The sequence below is a fragment of the Pseudophryne corroboree genome, chromosome 9 (assembly GCF_028390025.1).
Source record: "Pseudophryne corroboree isolate aPseCor3 chromosome 9, aPseCor3.hap2, whole genome shotgun sequence".
Lineage (NCBI taxonomy): Eukaryota > Metazoa > Chordata > Amphibia > Anura > Myobatrachidae > Pseudophryne > Pseudophryne corroboree.
The window spans coordinates 272,305,139-272,327,655 of NC_086452.1; the positions used below are offsets into that span (position 1 = coordinate 272,305,139).

General features: G+C 45.4%; 1 protein-coding gene across 5 annotated transcripts in view; it reads left to right on the plus strand.

Moving 5' to 3' along the window:
* Window positions 1-22,517, plus strand: part of PDE4DIP (phosphodiesterase 4D interacting protein) — a 1,081,329-nt gene that overhangs the window by 1,016,073 nt on the left and 42,739 nt on the right. For 4 of the 5 annotated variants that reach the window (XM_063940306.1, XM_063940302.1, XM_063940305.1 and 1 more), the window contains one exon: window positions 18,427-18,565. The exons of the other annotated variant lie outside the window; for it this stretch is intronic. In XM_063940306.1, coding sequence (XP_063796376.1) covers window positions 18,427-18,565 — 139 coding nt within the window. The remainder of the gene's footprint in view (window positions 1-18,426; window positions 18,566-22,517) is intronic. 5 annotated transcript variants of the gene reach the window in all.

The following is a 22,517-nucleotide window of genomic DNA, read 5'->3' on the forward strand; positions in this document are numbered from 1 at the left end:
TCTTTGGTAATCACTAATCAGTGCACGTACCACAATAGGTGGGAGGGAGGTATGTACTCCCTATGTTGCACGTATGTTTTTGTAATGAAGGGGTTGCCCACAATATTTTTTAAAAACAACAGATTTAATAAACCATAAAAATTAAATCTCCAATGAAAAATACAGAAGCACATGTAACTTGGGAGGTAGATGAAAAAAACACAGAACCTGGGTAGTAATGATGTACGGACCATCACACTCCCAGGGACTTGACCCCCAAGTGAACAGGTGCCTTCCAGATAAAACCAATGCGTTTCGACATGCAGTCTTTCTTAAGGTGGATGTGCAAGGTTAATGTTGTACTTTTATAACAAAAGATCCCAGTCCTTACCCCTAGGGGGCGGGGACCAGAAGTTAATAATAAACCACCAAATGAATCTCTAATATAAAACTTGGACATAGATGATGTATATGGTGTAAAGACAAAAGGTAGTGGGAACTTATTTTAACAACATATTGCTGGAAAATTCCAGCGTAGCATTAAGAAACCTTAATTACTGGCTTGCGTTCCAATCCTTTGGAACGCAAGCCATTTCCGGCGGAAATCCGGTCCGGACCTTATAAGGTCCTAGGAGTCTCGGAAAAAGGCGCTTAATGAAGACGGGGGCCATACACCTAAGTGCCTCCGTCCCTACAAAGCGACAGGGAGAGGGGGACGGACAGCCGCAATGACATCTTGTGCGTCACGTCATCAGCGCCGGGGTATGGAACGCGGTGCACTCCAAAGACCCGGAAGTCGGGGCTAGGTCTTGATCGATGTGACGGGGAGGATGGGAGGAGGTGGAAATGGGGGCGTAACGTGTGCCCGACTTATGATACGTGCGTGTGCTCTGGAACAGAGAGCTATTTGCGTTCCAGGTCCCGAAAATGGATGTACTTAGGGGTGCGTTCCACTGGCCTCCTCCTGCCCGGAAATCAATCATAAGTGGGACAAGAAAAATTAATAATAAGTAATCCCAAACACAGAAAGCAAAATGTATACACAAACCAATGTTCCCATTCGTACTGATATGTGCATTTGCTCAAATTAAAACTGGGAGGAGACTCAGATACCACTCTTAAAAAATTACTATTAGGAGGTCAGGAGCCTAGATGGTACACTGTATGTACAACATGATGTCCCCAATATTACTGATATATGTGTTTTCTCAAATTGAAAAAGGGGAGAAAACTCGAATGACATCTATCCTCCTTGAAATCTAAGAGAGGATGTAAAAACATATGAGACCCTAGAAATGGAACAGACTGAAGGTATTACTGATGGGACCAAGGGAGAGGGGAGAAAATATTTACAGGAACCATTTCATCTCAAAATCCAAATTAAGGCCTCTAGGGACCAATGTGCTAAGGTTAAAAATAGTTTCCATTTCTTTTCGTGCCAGTCTAACTTCTGCATCATTTTTCCTCCAGTTGTTTCGGATGGAATGAATTCCACAAAAGGAGACTAAATGAGCAGGGTCGCACTGATGTTCATTCTTGAAATGGGCTGATAGTCCGTGTGTAATGAGTCCCTTCTTAATGTTCCGTAGATGTTCACTAGTTCTTTCCTTCAATTTATGTGTCGTCCTGCCAACATATTGTTTTTTATAAATGCATTCTAGTAGATATACAGGTTGAGTATCCCATATCCAAATATTCCGAAATACGGAATATTCCAAAATACGGACTTTTCTGAGGGAGAGTGAGATAATGAAACCTTTGTTTTCTGATGGCTCAATGTACACAAACTTTGTTTAATACACAAAGTTGTTAAAAATATTGTATTAAATGACCTTTAGGCTGTGTGTATAAGGTGTATATGAAACATAAATGAATTGTGTGAATGTAGACACACTTTGTTTAATGCACAAAGTTATAAAAAATATTGGCTAAAATGACCTTCAGGCTGTGTGTATAAGGTGTATATGAAACATAAATGCATTCTGTGCTTAGATTTAGTTCCCATCACCATGATATCTCATTATGGTATGCAATTATTCCAAAATACGGAAAAATCCGATATCCAAAATACCTCTGGTCCTAAGCATTTTGGATAAGGGAGACTCAACCTGTACTACATTTTTACTGTCGCAGGTGATAAAATCATTAATCGGGAATTCTTTAGAGTTGATAGTGGAAATATATTTTGTAGTCGCAGAATTAGTGCTCTTACAGCTTCTGCACATTTGACAGGACCCACAGCGGTAGAAGCCTTTGGATTTGATGGGGTTCTTCTTCTTCCCTGTGTCAGAACCTTAGCACATTGGTCCCTAGAGGCCTTAATTTGGATTTTGAGATGAAATGGTTCCTGTAAATATTTTCTCCCCTCTCCCTTGGTCCCATCAGTAACACCTTCAGTCTGTTCCATTTCTAGGGTCTCATATGTTTTTACATCCTCTCTTAGATTTAAAGGAGGATAGATGTCATTCGAGTTTTCTCCCCTTTTTCATTTTGAGAAAACACATATATCAGTAATATTGGGGACATTATGTTGTACATAGAGTGTGCCATCTAGGCTCCTGACCTCCTAATAGTAATTTTTTAAGAGTGGTATCTGAGTCTCCTCCCAGTTTCAATTTGAGCAAATGCACATATCAGTACGAATGGGAACATTGGTTTGTGTATACATTTTGCTTTCTGTGTTTGGGATTATTAATTATTAATTTTTTATTGTCCCACTTATGATTGATTTCCGGGCAGGAGGAGGCCAGTGGAACGCACCCCTAAGTCCATCCATTTTCGGGACCTGGAACGCAAATAGCTCTCTGTTCCAGAGTACACGCACGTATCATAAGTCGGGCACACGTTACGCCCCCGTTTCCACCTCCTCCCATCCTCCCCGTCACATCGCTCAAGACCTAGCCCCGACTTCCGGGTCTTTGGAGTGCACCGCGTTCCATACCCCGGCGCTGACGACGTGACGCACAAGACGTCATCGCGGCTGTCCGTCCACCCATCCTCCCCGTCACATCGCTCAAGACCTAGCCCCGACTTCCGGGTCTTTGAAGCGCACTGCGTTCCATACCCCGGCGCTGATGACGTGACGCACAAGACGTCATCGCGGCTGTCCGTTCAACTCTACCTGTCGCTTTGTAGGGACGGAGGCACCTAGGTGTATGGCCCCCATCTTCATTAAGCGCCCTTTTCTGAGACTCCTATGACTTTATAAGGTCCGGACCGGATTTCCGCCGGAAATGGCTTGCGTTCCAAAGGATTGGAACGCAAGCCAGTAATTAAGGTTTCTTAATGCTACGCTGGAATTTTCCAGCAATATGTTGTTAAAATAAGTTCCCACTACCTTTTGTCTTTATACCATATACATCACCTATGTCCAAGTTTTATATTAGAGATTCATTTGATGGTTTATTATTAACTTCCGGTCCCCGCTCCCTAGGGGGAAGGACTGGGATCTTTTGTTATAAAAGTACAACATTAACCTTGCACATCCACCTTGAGAGAGACTGTATGTCGAAACGCATTGGTTTTATCTGGAAGGCACCTGTTCACTCGGGGGTCAAGTCCCTGGGAGTGTGACGGTCCGGACATCAACACTACCCAGGTTCTGTGTTTTTTTCATCTATCTCCCAAGTTACATGTGCTTCTGTATTTTTCATTGGAGATTTAATTTTTATGGTTTATTAAATCTGTTGTTTTTAAAAAATATTGTGGGCAACCCCTTCATTACAAAAATATACGTGCAACATAGGGAGTACATACCTCCCTCCCACCTATTGTGGTACGTGCACTGATTAGTGATTACCAAAGACTGGTTCCCTATTTCTGCTTGTTTTCCATGGTGCCACGAGAGAAAGCAGAAAGAAGGAGGCCGTTGGAGCAACTTTTTCCGCTGGAAAAGTGAGCATTGTCCCCACGAAGATAGAATATCCTCAGGAGACACCTTTTAAAGATACCTTTACGAGTTTCGTCCTACATCTCTCCCATGTGAGTTCGGTACGCATCATTTAGAACCTTCCCCTTATTTGGTTGTCCACTTGTTAAAGATACCTTTTTATGAGGATCCATACTTATGTTTATGTGAGTTTGGTACGTCCCCACTGTCTGTATCATTGCCATTATACCTTTTTTACGGGTGAGGTATATTGTACCATTGGTCTCTTTACCGCTTATATTTCCGGTCCACCTGGGAGATCATCCATCACCACGAAAAAGTATTATTAAGAAAACACCCATCGCACGAACTTCTGACCAGAAAAAGAAACCTTTATGAGCTTCAAATCACCCAGATTCCACGTGAGTACGGTGTGTACCAAGAAAACAACCTATACTCCTGTACCCTAGGATATCCCCTCTTGTGAATTATCCATCAAAAGATACCTTTATAGGAGGATTCACATGTGTACCAACGTAAGTTCGGTACGCACAACTCCTCCTTAATATTCAGATACCATCCTATTTTCCTTATCATCAGTATCTGTAAATTGGTCAAAACACACTGCACCATCAATTTTTCCACTTTTGTGTTTCCGAGGAAATCGCACATCCGTGGTTGAAGAACTCTTCCCCCAGAGACAACCCATCAGTGAACCCTTGACGGAAAAGAAACCATTACGAACATTGGACTTCCCCATGTCCACGTGAGTACGGTGTGTACCCCGTGAAATTCCTCTCCGCTGTCAAGAACTTCCTTTTGTGAACTTTTCCTCTCAAGATTAGAGACTTTTTTATCGTTTGGGACATTTATCATCGATTACACATTGTTGGGGTACCCCGCATTTAATTTCATGCATTTACATAACCTTGTTATTGGATAGAGCATTTAGGTGGTAGTACCTTTCTTTTGCTCAGGTCTAATATTACATTCACCACTGTAGTAGTATATCTTAGCTACAAAATGGTTACACTTTTAAAGAAGGGGAAGAAATACATTTAGAAATGTCAGCCAAATGAATCTTTATTAGCTGCTCATATTGACTAAGGTTTTCCTGACTTGTGCACAGTGGGATTTTATACCATAGCCATTGTTCATCAAATGATCATAATGTCAGCCTGCCTGTTTGGAATATATCTATACAGATATTGTAGTTTGTGATACACACATAAGAACTATTCCCAGATAATATGATTTGCTTTTATCTGATCATGTGCAACAAGTATAGTGTGCAGTGATCTGGATGCATGTAAATAAGTATGTGTGCACCTTCAAATCATGGGAACTGAGTCTTTATTATATTCGGATGTCCCCTATTCACAAACAATATTTATTCATTATCTATTTTGATGCACATATTTGTATCCATCATGTCATGATTGTATTATTCATGAGAGCTTGAGATGTCTCATGAATTTGCAGGCTTATAATTAAAGATCAGTGTCTTATCAACAGCTCATGGTATTTGTTTCATATGCAAAAATCCTTTGTTATGCTATGTCACAGAATGCTAAGGCATCCCACACTGTGCATAAATTGGTGAGCCTCTGTGTCCTTCTGATTAATAAGCTATGCACTGTGACAGTGCTTCTTTAATAATAGTTCCCCTCCCTGTATCAGGCAATAATAGGTTTTTCGGGACAAGATTCAGTCTGTACTGCCCGCTGGTGTCTTTTCTGCTATGGTTGCATCTGCTATAAGCAGCACCTTGAGAGCCTGTAGTGCACTCGGTTATGAAGGCTCCTTCCCCTATTTACATAACAGCTGCTAATTCATTACATGCATTACAAATTATTAGTTTATTGTTTTACAGGATGCATCATTTGCTGATGCGCATTTCACTTTTTATAAGCTTCCTCAGGGCTCATAGCCTGACTATGAGCACTGATGAAGCTTATAAAGAGTGAAATGTAGTTTGTGTGTAACACAAACTACAATATCTGTATAGATATATTCCAAACAGGCAGGCTGACATTATGATCATTTGATGAACAATGGCAACGGTATAAAATCCCACTGTGCACAAGTCAGGGAAACCTTAGTCAATATGAGCAGCTAATAAAGATACATTTGACTGACTAGAAACATTTCTAAATGTATCTCTTACCCTTCTTTAAAAGTGTAACTATTTTGAATGTAATATTAGAACAGATCAAGCCTATGAAAACTGAACAGACCAGTTGCAATACATGTGTGTTAACATAATAATCACATAATTAAGACAGGACGCATCAAATATTTTTAAATATTTTTTCTTTTTATTCACAGAACACATCTTTATATTCACCTTACACTACACTTTTCACACTTAACTTATATTTCACTCTAGTTAGCCCCTGAGTGGGTTATTTTTGTAAATATAGAATATATCATATCAGCCAGACAGGCTTAGAGTATGTGAATTGCTGAGAAATTGTAATGCTATAATTGAAAAAATGTGCACCCATTAAAATCCAATTCTTTTCCTCTTTTCTCCATATTATACAGCAGCAGCACTGGACTTATATGACAGTACCAATGGACTGGACTTATACATTAGTATGCCTGGACTTATATGGCAGTACCCCTGGACTTATTCGGCAGCACCACTGGACTGGACTTATAGGGCAGACCCCTATGTCTTATACATCAGTACCCCTAGGCTTATATGGCAGTACCCCTGGACTTATGTGGCAGCACCACTGGACTTATACAAAAGTACCTCTGGACTGTATTTATATAGCAGTACCCCTGGAATTATACGGCAGCACTACTGGACTGGACTTATATTGCAGTACACATGGATTTATACGGCCGCACCACTGGACTTATATGGTAGTACCACTGGACTGGACTTATTCGGCAGTACCCCTAGACTTATTCGGAAGTAACCCTGGACTTGTACGGCAGTACCCCTGGATTCGACTTATACGGCAGTACCCCTGGAGTATTCGGCAGTACCACTAGACTGGACTTATTCTGCAGTACTTCTGGACTTATACGGTGATACCCCTGGACTTATACGGCAGTACCCCATGACTTATACGGCAGCACCACTGGACTAGACTTATACGGCAATACCCCTGGACTTATATGGCAGCACCACTGGACTTATACGGCAGTACCACTGTACTTATGGCAGCACAGGACACCACCTCTGTACTTATGGCAGCACAGGACACCACCACTGGACTTATATATGGCAGCACCACTAGACTTATACAGTTTTACCACTGGAATGGATTTATACGGCAGTACCCCTGGACTTACAGTATATGGCAGTACCCCTGGACTTATATGGCAGTACCCCATGACTTATATGGCAGCACCACTGGACTTATGGCAGCACAGGACACCACCACTGGATTTATACAGCAGTACCCTTGTACTTATATGACAGTACCCCAGGACTTTTACAGCAGCACCACTGGACTGGACTTATATGGCAGTACCTCTGGACTTATATGGCAGCACCACTGGTCTTATACGGTAGTACCACTGGACAGGACTTATACGGCAGTTCCCCTGGATTTGTACGGCAGTTCCCCTGGATTTATATGGCAGTACCCCTGGACTTATATGGCATTACCTCTGAACTGGACTTATACGGCAGTACCCATGGACTTATACGGCAGTACCCCTGCACTTATATGGCAGTATCCCTGGACTTATATGGCAGCACTACTGGACTGGACATATACGGAAGCACCTCATGACTTATATGGCTGTACCCCTGGACTTATATGGCAGAAACCCTGTATTTATATGGCAGTACCACTGGACTGGACTTATATGGCAGTACTCCTGGACTTATATGGCAGCAACACTGGACTTATACAGCAGTACCCCATGACTTATACAGCAGTACCAATAGACTGGACTGATACATCAGTATGCCTGGACTTATACAGCAATAACCCTGGACTTATACGGCAGTAGCTATGAACTTATATGGCAGTACCCCTGGATTTATATGGCAGTACCCCTGAACTTATACAGCAGCACCACTGGACTGGACTTGTACGACAGTACCCCTGGATTTATACGGCAGCATCACTGGACTGGACTTACAGGGCAGAACCCCATGTCTTATACAGCAGTACCACTGGACTTATATGGCAGTGCCCCTGGACTTATGTGACAGCACCACTGGAATTATACGGTAGTATCACTGGACTGGATTTATATGGCAGCACCCCAGGATTTACTGTATATGGCAGTATCCCTGGACTTATATGGCTGTACCCCTGTACTTATGGCAGCACTAATGGACTTATACTGCAGCACCAGTGGACTTATGGCAGCACAGGACACCACCACTGGATTTATACGGCAGTACCCCTGGACTTTTATGGCAACACCGCTATACTGGACTTATACTGCAGTTCCCCTGGACTTATTCAGCAGCACCACTGGACTGGACTTATACAGCAATACCCCTGGACTTATACGGCAGCACCACTGGACTTATGGCAGCACAGGACACCACCTCTGGACATATGGCAGCACAGGACACCACCCCTGGACTTATACGGCAGTACCCCTGGACTTATATGGCAATACCCCTGGACTTATACGGCAGTAGTTCTGGACTTATATGGCAGTACCCCTGGATTTATATGGCAGTACCCATGGACTTATACAGCAGCACCACTGGACTGGACTTGTACGGCAGTACCCCTGGACTTATTCGTCAGCACCACTAGACTTATACAGCAGTACCCCATGACTTATACGGCAGCACCACTGGACTGATATGGCAGTACCACTGGACTTATGGCAGCACAAGACACCAAGTACCCCTGGACTTATACAGCAGTACCACTGGACTGGACTTATTAAGCAGTCCCCCTGGACTTATTCGGTTGTCCCCCTGGACCTATACGGCAGTACCCCTGGACCTATACAGCAGCACCACTGGACTGGACTTATATGGCAGTACCCCAGGACTTATACGGAAGCACCACTGGACTTATACGGCAGCACCACTGGACTGGACTTATACGGCAATACCCCTGGACTTACACAGCAGCACCATTGGACTGGACTTATACGGCAGCACCACTGGACTGGACTTATACGGCAGCACCACTGGACTTATGGCAACAGAGGACACCACCACTGGACTAATGGCAGCACAGGACACCACCACTGGACTTATACGGCAGTACCCCTGGACTTATATGACTGCACCCCTGGACTTATACGTTAGCGGCACTGGACTGGACTTAAATGGCAGTACCCCTTGACTTATTCGACAGTACCCCTGGACTTATGTGGCAGCAGCACTGGACTGGACTTATATGTTAACACCACTGTATTTATGGCAGCACAGGACACCATCACTGGACTGCTGCAGCACAACACAGCACCGCTGTACTGCACTTATATAGTAGCACCACTGGAATGTTGGCAGCACAGGACACCACCACTGGACTGATGCAGCACAAGACAGCACTACTGCACTGGACTGGACTTATGGCACCACAAGACACCACCACTGTGACTGGACTGATATAGCACAAGTCGCTACAACTGGATTGATGCAGCACAAGACAGCACTGGAATGACACAAAAGAGCAGGTCGCCACCCCATGCGCCAAACCACTCTCCTGCACAGACATTGAGACACGTCCTCTAGCTACACTCTCCAAAACTGGAGTCAAAATGGCAGTGATGCGCGGCTCCTTAGATGGAATCCAAAACCCGCAAGAATCTGACAGCAGGATGATTAAGTTTTGCCCCGTTCTTGTTTCAGAGTCTGGCGGGAAAACCAGAGCCGGACTCGGATCCGGGCTCGGGACATGATGTTTGGGGGGAACTCTGTTCTCAGGGAACCCAACCCGCTCATCCCTAATTATTGTTAGGCGCCGAGGGTCCGCCCGTCAGTGCGGCCCGGCGCCTAGCAACTAGGGACGCCGCAGGCAGACAGCCGCCGGCTCCCTAGCAACGCTAGACGCCGGGCGCACGGAGCCGCTCAGACCCTAGCAACGGGGACGCCACGGTCGGACCGCGTTCCCCGTTGCTGGGTCTTAATTAATCAGTTCAATTGTATCCTGGCCGTGCAGCATGCAGCTGCACGGCATGATTATGTGATTACCCTGTCTGGATCTTGATTGGAGGGCTCCCAAATTTAAGCACTCTCAGGACTTCTCACCGACGCCGGTGATAGCTTCCTGTTTGCTGTGTCAGTTACAGAGAGTTTCCAGTCCTGCTCAATCCGGTTGTTCCTGTCCTCAGTGGTCCTGTACTCGGAAGTTGTCATCTATTCCTGGAGTCCGACCGAGCACCTTTAACATCCTGTGGTGTTCGTGAGTCGCGGCGTAGCCGTGTGTTGCGGCTTGACCGCTTACTGTTTATGATTTAGTTTCATTGTGTTCCGGAGCTTTTGCGGAGGATTCCGCTCCCACAAATCCACTCTGGTATCCAGCGGTGCTGGATAGGAGTAACGGATCAGTGGATCTTTGGTTGTCCTTTTCCCTGGCGGTTTGTCCGCACATACTTTTGGTTTAAGTTAGTTAGCTTGTAGCCCCTGGCCTGGTTGCTTAGTCAGAGGGCCCCTTGTTATCACCCTGTCTCGGATTTCCCTTTGTCTCCCATTAAGACCTGAGGGGGCATCGAAGTTGGGCAGACATAATCCGCCCTTCAAACGCGGCTGCCATGGGCTCAAGCAACCATAGTCTCGCAGGGGATTTCTGATAACACGGGCGAGACAACGGAGTTAGGGCGCCAGGGGTTACTAGGCTTTCCTGCTCCCGTAACCAGCATATCTTTCCAGTACTCAGACCTCTGCCATAAGATCTCCTCTGGTCTGGAGTACGGGAATCATAACATTATCACCGGCCAGACTAAAATTTAAAATTAACAAGATTTAATTTTTTCCCTTATTCAGTTGGAAGATTTGTCGGCCTCATGAATCCCACCGGTGTTGGGCCAAATCCTGGCCAGCTTCTAGTTAGCCAGATTCAAGAACTTACTCAGATGGTTCAGGATCTGTCCCTTCGGGTGAGGTCACAGGAAGATCTGTTACGGACTTCCCCGAGGGTCATTCCTGAACCAAAAATGCATTTGCCTGACCGTTTTTCTGGGGATAGAAAGCAGTTTTTTAATTTTAAAGAGTCTTGTAAACTTTATTTTCGTTTAAGACCAGTCTCCTCAGGTACGGAATCTCAGCGGGTTGGAATTATTATTTCCTTACTTCAGGGGGATCCTCAGACCTGGGCTTTTGGTTTAAGAACAGACGATCCGGCTTTATTGTCTGTAGACGCCTTTCTGGGGTCTTTAGGGCTATTGTATGACGACCCTGATAGAGAGGCATCCGCCGAGAGTCAGTTGCGTGCTCTCAGACAGGGTAGGAATCCCGCAGAGATTTATTGTACGGAGTTTCGCCGTTGGTCGAACGACTGTGGATGGAATGACCCAGCCCTGCGCAGTCAGTTTCGCCTCGGCTTATCCGAGTCTATAAAAGACAGTCTCCTTCAGTATCCGGCTCCTGAGACTCTCGATAAACTCATGGAGCTCTCTATTAAGATTGATCGTCGTCTCAGAGAGCGGAGGGCTGAAAAAGGAGCATCTGTCGGGTCTACTCCTTGTGTTTTTTCCATTCCTGTGGACATAGAGGAGCCCATGCAGATAGGCCTCTCCAAACTGTCTCCTGAAGAAAGAACCAGAAGGCAAAATTCTGGTCTTTGTTTATACTGTGGAGGTAAGGGACATTTTGCCCGTAGTTGTCCGAACAAGTCGGGAAACGCCTCGACCAAGTGATTTGTGAGGGGTTCACTTTGGTCTGCAGCTTATCTCCTCAAATAATTCACTGTTAGTCCCAGCTAAAGTTTCCTTTGGCAGCCTCTGTTCCTCGGTCTCGGCTTTTGTGGACAGTGGAGCTGCAGGGAACTTTATGGATTTAACATGGGCCAAGGCCTTAGGTATTCCTCAGTTAGCCTTGGGTAGGTGTATCACCATGCATGGTTTAGATGGGAGTCCCTTGTCCAATGGGGTTATTTCTCTCTGTACACCTCCTGTTCTACTTTCGGTAGGAGCTCTGCATTCTGAAAAAATTGAGTTTTTCCTTACCCATTGCCCAGCAGTTCCAGTGGTTCTGGGTCACCCTTGGCTGGCCTTTCATAATCCCATCATTGATTGGCAGTCGGGGGAGATCTCACAATGGGGTACCATCTGTAATAAGGAATGTATTACGCTTCCCATCAGAATAGCTGCTGTCATTCCCGCACCCATTCCTGTGGAATACCAGGATTTTGTTGATGTATTTTCCAAGGGCAATGCGGACATTCTGCCTCCCCATAGGCCTTATGATTGTGCTATTGAGCTAATTCCTGGTGCCACTTTGCCTAAGGGAAGGTTATATGCATTGTCCGGACCTGAAACTGTGGCCATGAATGAGTATGTTAAAGAAAGCCTAGGGAAAGGATTTATCAGGCCATCTAAATCCCCTTTAAGTGCAGGCTTCTTCTTCGTGGAGAAGAAGGATGGATCACTCAGACCTTGCATTGACTTTAGAGCCTTGAATAAGATCTCAGTAAAAAATACTTACCCTTTGCCGCTGATTTCTGTCCTCTTTGATCAGCTACGTTCGGCTGTGATTTTTTCTAAGATTGACCTGAGAGGAGCATATAACCTCATCCGGATCAAGTCAGGGGATGAGTGGAAAACGGCATTCAGTACTCAGTCGGGTCACTATGAGTATCTGGTTATGCCATTCGGCCTGTCTAACGCTCCGGCAGTTTTCCAGGATCTCATTAACGATGTGCTCCGTGAATTTCTTGGAAGATTCGTTGTAGTCTACTTAGACGATATTTTGATATATTCTGACTCTATAGAACAACATGTTACCCAGGTGCGTCAGGTTCTAAAAAAATTACGTGAAAATCACCTATATGCCAAGCTGGAGAAGTGTGAATTTCATGTCACGGAGGTATCCTTTTTAGGGTACATCATTTCCCCTCGGGGATTCTGTATGGAACCAAAGAAGCTCCAAGCCATCCTTAGTTGGGCGCAACCCACCAACTTAAAAGCAATTCAGCGCTTTTTAGGGTTTGCGAATTACTATAGAAGATTTATTCACTCTTTCTCCGACCTAGTTGCTCCCATTGTGGCACTGACTAAGAAGGGAGCAGATCCTACCAACTGGTCACGTGAAGCTGAGTTATCTTTTCAGGCCTTGAAACAAGCCTTTGTCTCAGCCCCAGTCCTCAGACATCCCAACCCAGAATTGCCTTTCATTGTTGAGGTTGATGCCTCGGAGGTTGGAGTAGGGGCTATCCTATCTCAGAAGGATCCGGATTCTCTAGAATTACATCCTTGTGCCTTTATGTCCAGGAAATTCTCATCTGCTGAATCCAACTACGATGTTGGTAACCAGGAATTACTGGCTATTAAATGGGCTTTCGAGGACTGGAGGCATTGGCTTGAAGGAGCCACTCATACCATTTCAGTTTTGACTGATCACAAAAATCTTCAATACATTGAATCAGCTAAACGGCTGAATGCCCGGCAAGCTCGTTGGGCATTATTTTTTACTCGTTTCAAGTTCATTATCACCTTCAGGCCAGGTTCCAAGAATACCAAGGCAGATGCCCTGTCACGCAGTTTTCTTCCAGTTCAAGACAATAGTCCTGTTACTCCCATACTTCCGTCTTCAGTCATTCGGGCAGGCCTCACACAAGATTTATTTACCCAGTTAAAGCAGCTTCAACATCAAGCTCCTGGAAATACTCCTGCTGGTCGTCTTTATGTCCCCGAGTTTTTGAGAGCAACTGTTTTGACGGAGTTTCATGATAGCAAAGTTGCCGGGCATCCGGGGATCGCCAAAACTTTTGAATTAGTTTCCCGCTCGGTATGGTGGCCTGGTCTTTCCAAAGACATTAAGGAGTTTGTTTTTTCTTGTCAGGTCTGTGCACAGCATAAGGTTCCCCGTTCCTTGCCTATCGGTCAACTTATGCCCTTGAATGTTCCTCTTAGGCCATGGTCTCATATTTCCATGGATTTTGTGGTGGACCTCCCTCTGTCAGCCGGATGCCGAGTCATATGGGTGGTAGTGGACCGTTTTAGCAAAATGGCCCATTTCATTGCTCTTCCCCGATTGCCATCTGCCCAGGGATTGGCAGTCTTGTTCCTCCGCCATGTTTTCAGACTCCATGGGTTACCCACTGATATTGTTTCTGATCGGGGTCCACAATTCATTGCACAATTTTGGAAGTCTTTTTGTGCCTCATTAAAGATGAAATTATCTTTAACGTCTGGCTACCATCCCCAATCCAACGGGCAGACTGAGCGAGTTAATCAATCATTAAAACAATATTTGCGTTTGTACTCGGCCAAACTCCAAAATGACTGGTCTGAGTTTCTTCCGTTGGCGGAGTTTGCTTACAACAATGCCTGTCATTCCTCCACCAATGTGTCTCCATTTTTTACAGTTTTTGGTTTTCACCCCAGAGCTAATTCCTTTTTTCAACATTCCTCTGTCTCCTCACTGACCTTGACCTCTCATCTCAAACTCATTTGGAGAAAAGTGCACCTGGCTCTCAGAAAAGCGGCATTTCGGGAGAAAAAAAATTCTGACAGGCTCCGGCGGCCGTGCACTTTTAAAGTAGGAGATAGGGTATGGTTGTCGACTCGCAACATTAAACTTCGACAAACCTCAGCCAGATTGGGTCCTAAATTTATTGGACCATTTCATATTATCAAAAAAGTCAATCCAGTTGCTTTCCGGTTACGTTTACCAAAAACTTTACGGATCGGAAATACCTTCCATTGCTCCTTGTTAAAACCATATGTTTCGTCCAGTAGATTTCCTCGCAAGATCTCTCAGGGGAAATCACCAATAGATGTACAGGGTCAGCAGGAGTTCTTGGTGGAGAAGGTTCTCGATTCCAAGTTGTCCCGGGGTCGGCTTTATTTTTTGGTACATTGGAGAGGTTATGGTCCAGAAGAAAGGTCTTGGGTCCTGGATGAGGATCTCCATGCCCCGAGGCTCAAAAGGGCATTTTTTCGAGAATTTCCTCAGAAACCTGGCCTTAGGGGTTCCTTGACCCCTCCTCAAGGGGGGGGTACTGTTAGGCGCCGAGGGTCCGCCCGTCAGTGCGGCCCGGCGCCTAGCAACTAGGGACGCCGCAGGCAGACAGCCGCCGGCTCCCTAGCAACGCTAGACGCCGGGCGCACGGAGCCGCTCAGACCCTAGCAACGGGGACGCCACGGTCGGACCGCGTTCCCCGTTGCTGGGTCTTAATTAATCAGTTCAATTGTATCCTGGCCGTGCAGCATGCAGCTGCACGGCATGATTATGTGATTACCCTGTCTGGATCTTGATTGGAGGGCTCCCAAATTTAAGCACTCTCAGGACTTCTCACAGACGCCGGTGATAGCTTCCTGTTTGCTGTGTCAGTTACAGAGAGTTTCCAGTCCTGCTCAATCCGGTTGTTCCTGTCCTCAGTGGTCCTGTACTCGGAAGTTGTCATCTATTCCTGGAGTCCGACCGAGCACCTTTAACATCCTGTGGTGTTCGTGAGTCGCGGCGTAGCCGTGTGTTGCGGCTTGACCGCTTACTGTTTATGATTTAGTTTCATTGTGTTCCGGAGCTTTTGCGGAGGATTCCGCTCCCACAAATCCACTCTGGTATCCAGCGGTGCTGGATAGGAGTAACGGATCAGTGGATCTTTGGTTGTCCTTTTCCCTGGCGGTTTGTCCGCACATACTTTTGGTTTAAGTTAGTTAGCTTGTAGCCCCTGGCCTGGTTGCTTAGTCAGAGGGCCCCTTGTTATCACCCTGTCTCGGATTTCCCTTTGTCTCCCATTAAGACCTGAGGGGGCATCGAAGTTGGGCAGACATAATCCGCCCTTCAAACGCGGCTGCCATGGGCTCAAGCAACCATAGTCTCGCAGGGGATTTCTGATAACACGGGCGAGACAACGGAGTTAGGGCGCCAGGGGTTACTAGGCTTTCCTGCTCCCGTAACCAGCATATCTTTCCAGTACTCAGACCTCTGCCATAAGATCTCCTCTGGTCTGGAGTACGGGAATCATAACAATTATCACATAAACAAGATTTAATTTTGTGGGATGGGATTGTTTGAGAATTACTATTATAATAATTAACAATTATTGTGTGCAATTACAGAGGTGTTCCACGTTCTGTGGGAGAATGCACATTTCCTTCCTGCAACAAAGCCTTGAGTTATCTTACACTTCTAATACAATGCACCTTGTACCTTCCAGATGCACTGTGGTAAAATGCACTTCAGACCATTTCATAAGAATTCATGATGAGGTTTTTTTTTTTTTGGCATCCACCAATCCAAAAGTAGATTGCTGCTAAAGAAGTGTTTCCTAAAACAGCATTACAAGTCCATCCATTTTGTTGCTATGCATGTGCTTGAGGCATACGGTGCTTGAGGATCACAGGAGTGTTTACAATTAATCAAATGCAGCCAACACTTTATAAAATTGAAATATGAAATATTTATTATTAAACAAATATTGCTATTAACACAGTTTACAACAGATGTTTTGGTTTAGGATTACAGTTTACTCAGGATCAGGGATGTCTTTTCATATGGACTCAATGGGCAGTTCCCCAAGAGTCTAAGGTCCCTAGTCTTAGAGCTGAAGGTCCTCTTTGTCCAGGAATACCAGTTTCTAAAAATTGGCACTGGGGAACTGGAGATATCCGACTTCAAAGCAGTGGTCCCCATCCGAGCCTGTTAATTGATCTTCCCAGTCAGATATCTGAGGTTCTGTCTGACAGTTTTTCTGGGGTAAAATCCAAAATCTGGGACTCTCTCCTTTTGGTGGACACTGGCAGCTTGTCTCTACTATGCCCAGAACCACAGATATCAACCTTCCAGCAGCTGGTCCCTGCCCCAGCTCCACACACCTGGTATGCAGTTCTATATTCTATCATTGAGGGATTGCTCTGGCTCCTGAGCTCTGATCCCCAAGACCATAGTACCTCCTTAAAGGTGGGACTACCTAGTTTTTTTTATCCCACTGAAAGCTAATGGGCCCTACACACTGGGCGATATTACTGAAAGATATGAACGGTATCTTGTTCATTAATGAACGAGATACCGTTCATATCTTTCAGTGTGGAGACAGCAACGATGAATGATGCGCGGCCCCGCGCTCGTTCATCGCTGGTGCCCCGTTGCTTGTGCCCCGTTGCTTGTGCATGCAGACCAATATGGACGATCTTGTCCATACTTGCATGCACTGCTATGGAGCCGGGTGATGGGGGCAGTGAAGAAACTTCAATCCCACCGTCACCTCCCCCCCACCGCCGGGTCGCCTGTCTGCCGTATCGGTGGTGGGGCAGCTCGGCGGCGAGTTGCGCAGTGTGTAGGGCCCTTAAGAAATCTATTTCCAGGAAGTGGAGATTTCTGCAGTCAAGAAAACTGCTCTACCACCAGAAAATGATGAATAGTAAGCCCACTCCACTATCCACCCCTACCCTGCATAATAAACACCCGCTATCACCCTGGAAGTCATGTACTGGGGCCCCTTTACTCAGCCTAATGCCCCCTTCTACAGTTTAGTGTTCTCGCCCAATCTCCTACCATCTGTGCAGTAAAGGAGTAATTAGGCGAAATGACTGCTCCAGGTCCTACATGCTGAGCAGAAGATAGAATACCCCCTACTGCCTGCGAGACATTACAGCTGCCACCAATAGCACCCCCAACCCCTACCAATAGAAGATGGAAAGGGACCCCAGTGCATTGTTTTGCCCATGGGCCTATACTGCAGTTAAGACGGCCATGCTCAGGATACATACTATGTCATACAGTAAGCTACAAATAAGCCGATGATCAAAATAGATTTTGGAAACTGAAGCATCATAACCCCCCCCCCCCCCACCACCAACACCCCTTCCCCAATGCATTTAAATAGGAGTACCTCTGCCAGTTAAGTATCTTAGGAAATGCCTGAATTAAGACAAACACTGACATATATAATAGGAGCAGGTATTTACAAAAGGGTTGATACAACTAGCCACGAGGGGGGTGAGTTGCCATTGCAATAGCGTGGAAATGCAATGTCAACACAACTCGAACCCCTTGCGGTACAGTCTCTCCCATAAATCATAGACTTTTGGAGCTTTATAACAAATATCAGAGAGTCCAGAGCTACCATAAGTGCGGCATATAGCCAAAATTATGCATACAGATTTGCAGTGCAAACTAATTCATTCAACCCCAAAGTGTCAAACAATTAGGAGCAACTACAAACAGTATCCCATTATCGGTTAATAAAGGTATTAAGATAATTATTATATATAATGATTATATAATTTTAACGCAATCTATAACAAATGTGGAAATCTAAAACATCAAGCACACAAGCAATTTAGCAACCGTATAAGTTAATAATTCATTTTCAAATTATTAATTTAAAGTTCAGTAGATAGCAAATGATTTACTGATCTAAGAATATACAATAACAAACATGCTTCAATTAACAATGACTTAAAATATCATGTAATGTATCTATACTGCAAAGTGCTAATACTGTACTGTACTATTTCTGTAACAGGAACAGACAATAAATGATGAAATTTGTACCCTAAGATATAAACTAAAAGAGCAAGAGATTCTGCTACATAAAGCTTCAGAAGAAATTAAAAGGACTACACTTGTAAAAGAAAGCATGGAGAAATTTATCATGAGAAGACGTATGTAATATTTATTTTCATAGAGAGTAATTTTGTCACTTTCAATTGAATTTCCCTATATACAAATTTGGAAAGTGGTTTGGATTTAGTATTTTTCCAGACAAGAGGTACTTATGGGGCAGTACGGATGGTGTAATTGTTAGCATTACTGCCTCACAGCACTGACACAGATTTAATTTCCACCATGGCCCTAACTGTGTGGAGTTTGTATATTCTCCCCATACTTGCGTGTGTTTCCTTCAGGTATTCTAGCCTCCTTGCACAATCCAAAAATATACAGGTAGGTAAACTGGCTCATGAAAAAAAATGAACCCTAGTTTGTGCGTGTACATGTGTTTAGTGCAGACTAGATGGGCCAAGTGGTTCTTATCTGTCGTCAAATTCTATGTCTATGGTATTTGAAACCTAAATCCTTCATGAAATAACATCTAAAAAGAACCACAGCTTTATTAAGTCTCTACCCTGCATTACCCTCCTCATTAAATAGTTTTAACAGTAATCCACACAGTTAGTGTAGAAGGACTAAACACGCAAATAATTGCATCGCTTGTGTCTATCAATTAACCAACACACAGCAGGCAATTTTAGACCCCAGCTGTGATGTCCAGAAAACAGGAGAGCAATACTAGGTGTACGTTCGCCTCTATAAAGGAGTTATGTAATACTCCTATGTTAATTAATTGAAAAAATAAGAATTTACTCACCGGTAATTCTATTTCTCGTAGTCCGTAGTGGATGCTGGGAACTCCGTAAGGACCATGGGGAATAGCGGGCTCCGAAGGAGGCTGGGCACTCTAGAAAGATTTATGACTACCTGGTGTGCACTGGCTCCTCCCACTATGACCCTCCTCCAAGCCTCAGTTAGGACACTGTGCCCGGACGAGCTGACATAATAAGGAAGGATTTAGAATCCCGGGTAAGACTCTTACCAGCCACACCAATCACACCGTACAACTCGTGATACTATATCCAGTTTGACAGTATGAAAACAACTGAGCCTCTCAACAGATGGCTCAACAATAACCCTTTAGTTAACAATAACTATTTACAAGTATTGCAGACAATCCGCACTTGGGATGGGTGCCCAGCATCCACTACGGACTACGAGAAATAGAATTACCGGTGAGTAAATTCTTATTTTCTCTAACGTCCTAGTGGATGCTGGGAACTCCGTAAGGACCATGGGGATTATACCAAAGCTCCCAAACGGGCGGGAGAGTGCGGATGACTCTGTAGCACCGAATGAGAGAACTCCAGGTCCTCCTCAGCCAGGGTATCAAATTTGTAGAATTTTGCAAACGTGTTTGCCCCTGACCAAGTAGCTGCTCGGCAAAGTTGTAAAGCCGAGACCCCTCGGGCAGCCGCCCAAGATGAGCCCACCTTCCTTGTGGAATGGGCATTTACAGATTGTGGCTGTGGTAGGCCTGCCACAGAATGTGCAAGCTGAATTGTACTACAAATCCAGCGAGCAATAGACTGCTTAGAAGCTGGAGCACCCAGCTTGTTGGGTGCACACAGGATAAACAGCGAGTCAGATTTTCTGACTCCAGCTGTCCTGGAAACATATATTTTCAGGGCCCTGACAACGTCTAGCAACTTGGAGTCCTCCAATTCACTAGTAGCCGCCGGCACCACAATAGGCTGGTTCAGGTGAAACGCTGACACCACCTTAGGGAGAAATTGGGGACGAGTCCTCAATTCTGCCCTATCCATATGGAAAATCAGATAAGGGCTTTTACATGATAAAGCCGCCAATTCTGACACTCGCCTGGCTGAAGCCAAGGCCAATAACATGACCACTTTCCACGTGAGATATTTCAGATCCACGGTTATTAGTGGCTCAAACCAATGTGATTTTAAGAAACTCAACATCACGTTGAGATCCCAAGGTGCCACAGGAGGCACAAACGGGGGCTGAATATGCAGCACTCCTTTCACAATGTCTGAACTTCAGGTACTGAAGCTAGTTCTTTTTGAAAGAAAATCGACAGTGCCGAGATCTGTACTTTAATGGAGCCTAGTTTTAGGCCCATATTCACTCCTGCTTGCAGGAAATGCAGAAATCGACCTAGTTGAAATTCCTCTGTTGGGGCCTTTTTGGCCTCGCACCATGCAACATATTTCCGCCATATGCGGTGATAATGCTTTGCTGTAACATCTTTCCTGGCTTTAATAGGCGTAGGAATGACTTCTTCCGGAATACCCTTTTCCTTCAGGATCCGGCGTTCAATCGTCATGCCGTCAAACGCAGCTGCGGTAAGTCTTGGAACAGACAGGGCCCCTGCTGAAGCAGGTCCTGTCTGAGCGGCAGAGGCCATGGGTCCTCTGATATAATTTTCTGAAGTTCCGGGTACCAAGCCCTTCTTGGCCAATCCGGAACCACGAGTATCGTTCTTACTCCTCGCCATCTTATTATTCTCAGTACCTTTGGTATGAGAGGCAGAGGAGGGAACACATAAACCGACTAGTACACCCACGGTGTCACTAGAGCGTCCACAGCTATCGCCTGAGGGTCCCTTGACCTGGCGCAATATCTCTTTAGCTTTTTGTTGAGGCGGGACGCCATCATGTCCACCTGTGGCCTTTCCCAACGGTTTACCAACAGCAGGAAGACTTCTGGATGAAGTCCCCACTCTCCCGGGTGTAGGTCGTGTCTGCTGAGGAAGTCTGCTTCCCAGTTGTCCACTCCCGGAATGAACACTGCTGACAGTGCTAGTACGTGATTTTCCGCCCATCGGAGAATCCTTGTGGCTTCTGCCATTGCCATCCTGCTTCTTGTGCCGCCCTGTCGGTTCACATGGGCGACTGCCGTGAGGTTGTCTGACTGTATCAGTACCGGCTGATTTTGAAGCAGGGGCCTTGCCTGACTTAGGGCATTGTAAATGTCCCTCATTTCCAGAATTTATATGTAGGGAAGTCTCCTGACTTGACCATAGGCCCTGGAAGTTTCTTCCCTGTGTGACTGCTCCCCAGCCTCGAAGGCTGGCATCCGTGGTCACCAGGACCCAGTCCTGTATGCCGAAACTGCGGCCCTCTAGAAGATGAGCACCCTGCAGCCACCACAGTAGAGACACCCTGGTCCTTGGAGACAGGGTTATCATTTGATGCATTTGAAGATGCGATCCCGACCACTTATCCAAGAGGTCCCACTGGAAAGTCCTCGCATGGAACCTGCCGAATGGAATTGCTTCGTATGAAGCCACCATTTTTCCCAGGACTCGTGTGCAACGATGCACCGATACCCTTTTTGGTTTTAGGAGGTCTCTGACTAGAGATGACAGCTCCTTGGCTTTCTCCTGCGGGAGAAACACTTTTTTCTGTTCTGTGTCCAAAATCATCCCCAGGAACAGTAAGCGAGTGGAAGGAACCAGCTGTGACTTAGGAATGTTCAGAATCCAGCCATGCTGTTGTAGCACCTCCTGAGATAGTGCTACTCCGACCAGTAACTGCTCCCTGGACCTTGCCTTTATAAGGAGATCGTCCAAGTATGGGATAAATAAAAACTCCCTTTTTATGAAGGAGTATCATTATTTCTGCCATTACCTTGGTAAACACTCTCGGTGCCGTGGACAGTCCAAACGGTAGTGTCTGGAATTGGTAATGGCAATCCTGTACCACAATCTGAGGTACTCCTGGTGAGGAAGGTAAATAGGGACATGCAGGTAAGCATCCTTGATGTCCAGGGATACCATGTAATCCCCCTCGTCCAGGCTTGCAATAACCGCCCTGAGCGATTCCATCTTGAACTTTGTTATGTAAGTGTTCAAGGATTTCCATTTTAAAATGGGTCTCACCGAACCGGCTGGTTTCGGTACCACAAACAGTGTGGAATAGTAACCCCGTCCTTGTTGAAGTAGGGGCACCTTGACTATCACCTGCTGGGAATACAGCTTGTGAATTGCCTCTAGCACAGCCTCCCTGCCTGAGGGAGTTGTCGGCAAGGCAGATTTGA